The 5,761-nt window shown below is 39.2% G+C and overlaps 1 protein-coding gene across 1 annotated transcript in view; it reads right to left on the minus strand.

Moving 5' to 3' along the window:
• Positions 1-1,201: 1,201 nt before the first annotated feature.
• Positions 1,202-5,761, minus strand: part of Mrpl50 (mitochondrial ribosomal protein L50) — a 12,760-nt gene continuing 8,200 nt past the window's right edge. The window contains exon 2 of the mRNA XM_031377384.1: positions 1,202-4,593. Coding sequence (XP_031233244.1) covers positions 4,209-4,593 — 385 coding nt within the window. The 3' untranslated portion in view covers positions 1,202-4,208. The remainder of the gene's footprint in view (positions 4,594-5,761) is intronic.

The raw sequence follows: 5,761 nt of genomic DNA on the forward strand, positions 1-5,761 counted from the left end.
TGTTTAAAACTCCACTGTCACTATTTGGTTTTATCTGGTCACTAATTAAAAAAAACAAAAAACAAAAGTCAATACAGCTACTTCTGGACTCTGAACTTGCAGAACATTCCTTCCTAGGCCTCAGTTTAATATTACAAAACTAAAATAACAAAAACAAATTACGGGCTGGAGCAATGATTCAGTGGTTGAGTGTTTGCTGTACAACCCGGACTAGTTTGGATTTCAGCACCCATATAACAAGCTGACCTTCCTGCAAACACCTACAACTTCAGCTCTGAAGGATCTGATGCCCTCTTTTGGCATCAAACGTGCACACATCTGCACATCTGTACACACAGGTGGGAACACACTTTAAATATTTTTAAGATGATGTGAGCTGAGTTGTTTCAATAAATGTACAATACTAAAATCAGATTTTCTGTCTGCAGTGAAATGAAAAATGATAGAATACCCAGGATCGTCCCACCACCACCAGATCTGTTTCCACACACCATGTATGTTCAACCTGTAGCCCACAAGCTGCACTTATTCCAGGGCAGCTATGAATAGAACACAACGTGTCTGTAGATAATCAAAAGGTTGTACTATTCTGATTTAAAGCTAAGGAGACCTCATGTGAATTTGGCAATGTGATGCCACATGCTGGAGTCCAGAGTGGTTAAACTCCAGAGTGCATAAAACTCCAAGGTAGTTTTAAGATGCCTTTAATCCCAGCACTTGGGAGGCAGAGACCGGCGGATTTCTAAATTCGAGGCCAGCCTAGTCTACAGAGTGAGTTCCAGGAGAGCCAGGGCCATACAGAAAAACCTTATATAAAAAATAAAAAAATAAAAAAATAAATGCAGAAAATAGATCTGGGGAGATGGCTCAATCAATAATGTGCTCTCCATTGAGTCCGAGTTCCACCACTACCTGTGTAAAAACTGGATGAAGCAAGATTCTCTGTACATATTTGCAAGCACACCAACATACATGGACACATATCTGTAGAATAAAAATACATTTTTTTCTTTTGGAAATATATTGGAATGTTACATTATTATCTGTATACTGAGGTGATCTTTCCTTCCCACTTTTGATGTATCTTCTATTTTCTAGATGTGTTTACTACAGAAGTCATAAAAATTTCCATGGTAAAACAAAACCCAGCAAGTGAGGGAGTCTCTTATGCTACTTGAAACATAAAGTTTATGTAAGACCATTTATCTTGACTTGCTAATGATTTTATTACGTTTTACCAAATGCACATTGAACTCATAGATTCAAATACATAAAATCAGAAAGCTTATGCCTTTTCCATTTCATGTTTTTTAAAATATAAAGCTTTTTGTGTATGTTCAGCTACTTCAGTAAACAAATAAACCTGTTCCGTGAGATCTCTATTATAAAAGTGTATCGTGCTGTGTGTAAACCAACGCCGCCCTCTAGAGTTCCTAACGGATATGCAGCTAACCTGGGTTTTACAGAAGGGTAACTTGGCTGCCTCTTCGGGGTTACTTCGCGACCCTGGGACCACGTTACTTCTGAGTATTATAGAGATGTGGAAGTTTACAATCACTCCAGACATTAACATCATCTCCAAATGACTCATCTCCATATAAATCTTGAACGGCATTGCTCTGGAGTACAAAAGAGCAGCTTCTACTTTAACAATAATATGAATAGTGAGTTTTGCAGTCGCTTGTCCAGTTGTAGCCAAAAGTTGTCTCTTTCCATTCTGACTTCCCACCTCTTTACTTTCAGTATGCTCTTGTATGGGAAACAAGATAAGCAAATTCTGCATGTAAAATCCAAATGGTCCCATGTTGAGTCTTCTCAGAAACAGGAGCTATTGTGTCTTAACTCCAGGAATCCAGAGATTGCAGCTCATAATGTAAGGAATAACATGTGTACCTACTATTAGATACTGTGACTTTCTCTTAGACACTGTCCAGTCAGACAGTGTGGGTATGTACAGCTGTGTGCACACTGAGGCCAGGGCAGGACAGAGTTTTCTCTAGTGATTTTCACCTAGTTGCCTTGAGAAAACAAATCACTGAATGGGAATCTCATTTTTCTGACTAGCTGGCCTAGCTGGCCACTGGGCTTTCACCCACATCCACTGTCCAGTGTTGGTGGTATAGGCACACGTGGTTATATGCAGCTTTTTACATGGGTACTGGGGTTTTAAGCTAGGTCCTCAGGCTTGCAGGTCAAGCACTCTTACCCACTAAGCCATCTCCTCTGCCTTGACTATTTTTTTTTCCCTAATGAATTTGCTAGAATGTATGTATGCAACCGATTCAACAAAATCATCCAAGGAAAAAGAATACACTTTCCTATGCTTAAAACCTTCCTATTATGATTTTAAATATAATCACCAATTTTGTGATTCAGATCTATCTGGTAACTTATGTAAATCATCTCTACATATAATAAGTACATCAAATACAAACATGTGCCATGCTAAGAACTAATCACAGGTGCCACAAGGCCACTTTCAAAGCTACAGTTTGAAATATACTTTGACAATATGAAAGTAAATGTAGAATCTAGCAGTAACATTTAAAACATAATAACTGGTATTCTATTTTTCTCATTTCTAATATTCATTTTAAGGAAATAATAAAGTGATACATGAAAGTGAATTTCATTAAAAAAGAAAGCAAAGTCATTACACTTTAATTCCGAGATGAAGCCAGAAAAGTGTCCTTTCTTCCATCTTTACTCATGGAGTAAGACAGAGGGGAACTTTCTGTAACGTATGTCAGAGGTTCATGTTTCTTGCAAGCACCCAATATGCTTTGTCTGGTAGCTGGCCTTTAGGCGACTCTGTGGGTTCTCCTTTCTTCCACCCTTCTCCACCCCTTCCACCCCTTAAAACTAGATAGCACAGAAAAAAGGATGGAGGGGAAAGGGGGTGATGTTATCATTAGACTTTCTGCCAATCAGGGGCATCAAGTTCCTTGGGGCAAGTGTGATCTCCATCTTCGAATATCTAATTTCTTCTTGTTTCTCCTCTGTTCATAACTGCTTAACAAACGGCAACCAACAGCAAAAAATCAACAACCCACCACCTCTTAGGACCCTAACACTTACCCTCTGAAAAAAAAACAGAATTCCAAACCTCACACAATCGCACAAACTATGTGCAGCTGGAAAAATCATGCCCTGCTAGATCCCAAAGCAAATCAGTCAGCTGCTGTGGACAACCTGAAGCAGCCCTATGGGCTACACCTGCAGTACTTCTTACCCCACACCTGGAAAACAATCTGACAGTATTTCTGGGTTGTTTAAAGACACCAAAATTCTCAGTATACATTCCTTACTTGTATACACATATATAACAACCCCATATCTTTAAGCCTTAATAAGATTAGGACATTTTATTGAAACTAGTACTTTAGCCATATGAAGGGCAAAGAAAACACTTGACCTTGCAATGTCCTCCTATCTGAAACCCAAGTTACTTAGTATTTTCGTGTGATGGTTAATCTTGGTTGACAACTTGACTGATCTAGAGTCAACTAAAAGACAAGCAGCTGGCCACTCCACTGAGGGATTTTCTTAATCAGATTATCTCTCTAGAAGGAAGTGCGCTGTAAATGTGGGCAGAACCCATGCAGGAGGTTTGCTTTCTGCCTGCTTGCCTTCACTCTACTGACAAATGCATCACTCTTGTTCCTGCCATTGCTGCATCTCTTCATTCATATTAGAACCAGCTTCTTCAGGCAGCCAGCATGAACTGAAGATCAGTACGCTCTTCAAAGAATCCCCCAGACCTTCAGCAACAGCTTGGTACTACTGACAGTCAGCCTCGTGAAGGGTGCAACTATCAGGTTCTCGGCCTCTCTGGTGTGAAACAGCCACTGATGGACTACCCAGATCCTAATGTAAGGTAACATAATAAAGCCCCTTTAAATGTTTTCATGCTGTCACTTCTGTTCCTCTCAACAATCCTGACTATATACCTTGGAATAAAAACGTTTTCATAAATTATCAAGACTTGATTTTATTGGGGAAAGATAGCTTTAGCAAATGTGAAAATATTTTCTTTTTTGATTCTCCATGAGAAAAAAAAAGGTGTGTTCTTCTATAAGGAGAAAAAAAAAAGGTATAGGAAAAGAAAGTTTTGAGACAAGTTCTGATAGGTAACATCTCACAAGGTTTGTCAGTCACCCTAGTGACGAGAATAAGAATGATCTTAATGTGTTCAGTGACCGGACTGCTCAATAACTCCAACTGATTTTCAAATTGGGAGGTAAATTACTAGCAATGAGTTCATCAAATTTAGATCTATCTTGAACAGGAACATTATAGAAATCAAGAACATCTCTGACCCTGCACATTTGGTGAAGCCTGGAGTTAGGTACTGCATGGCCTAAGTCATTAGCTAATTTTGCCAAGAGTCTGAACTTCACATGTCCATCGTCCAGGGAGATATCTTGCCAATTATTAGGAAGAGATGAACCAAGAACTTCTTTAATATGAGACTCCAAGCGACTCTGGAGATCGTTGGGTGGTGTGTAGGCTCGGCTTCGTAAGGGCGGACACACCAGAACAGGTTCTTTTTTCACTTCTTCCACTGTCTCAGCCACCACCAGCTCCTCTTTCCTGGAATGATCAAAAGCAAACATGTGAATCTTTAGCAGAAGCCAATAAACATCTGATGGAATCTTGCTTTGCAATCAAAACCAAGTATCTTCTACACTTAGGACTTTCTGAGCACAGTGGAGAGGAGTGGAAAAGAATAAGATGGAAATCTACTCTTCAGACATGCAGTTGAATCAATTGCTACAAAAGAGAGCAAAAGCTCAGTACATATTTACATACTAGTACAAATTCTAAAGATAAGTAAAGAACAAAGATAAGATAAATTGTTCTGTATTTGAGTCCTGCCCTCTGTCTTAGTTTAGTTTCTATTACTGTGACAAAAACTTCTCAACTAAAAGCAACTTGGAGAGGGAAGAGTTTAATTTCATCTTACAGTTCTATATCACACGCCATCACTGAAGGGTGTCAAGGCAGGAACCTGAAGGCAGGAGCTGATACATGGAAGAGTACTGCTTACTGAATTGTTCCCCATGCCTTGCCCTGACTGCTTTTTTACAGCACCCAGAAACACCTGCCCATAGTGAGGTAGACCCTCCCACAATTGTCAATCAAGAAAACACACCAGTCTTGTCCTCAGGCCAGTCTAGGGACATTTTCTCAATTGAGGTTCTCTCTTTCAAATTATTCTAGCTTGTATCAATTTAAAACTAACCAGCACATCATCCAAGACCTATCCCCAGTGCACCTAACTAAATTTACCTCCATGGGGGCTGGTGAGATGGCTCAGTGGGTAAGAGCACTGACTGCTTTACCCAATGTCCTGAGTTCAAATCCTAGCAACCACATGGTGACTCACAACCATCTGTAATGAGATCTGATGCCCTAGTCTGGTACGTCTGAGGACAGCTACAGTGTACTTACATATAACAATAAATAAATAAATCTTTAAAAAAAAATTTACCTCCTACCAATTTCCTTTATATATTATAGGCCTGCTCAAACTAAACTATATTGTTTCCAAACACATTGCCACTTTCCTGACACTTGTTAGTTCATGTTATATATCCTCCCTTACATGAAACACTTTGATCATCTTTATTTATGGAAATAATACTTTGTAAGTCCTAAGACAAAACATATGTCCCTTAAGAACTTTAACCTGTTTGTTCTTTTGTGATTGGGTTACTTCACTCAGGATGATATTCTCCAGATCCATCCATTTCCCTAA

This window comes from Mastomys coucha, unplaced genomic scaffold (genome assembly GCF_008632895.1).
Source record: "Mastomys coucha isolate ucsf_1 unplaced genomic scaffold, UCSF_Mcou_1 pScaffold18, whole genome shotgun sequence".
NCBI lineage: Eukaryota > Metazoa > Chordata > Mammalia > Rodentia > Muridae > Mastomys > Mastomys coucha.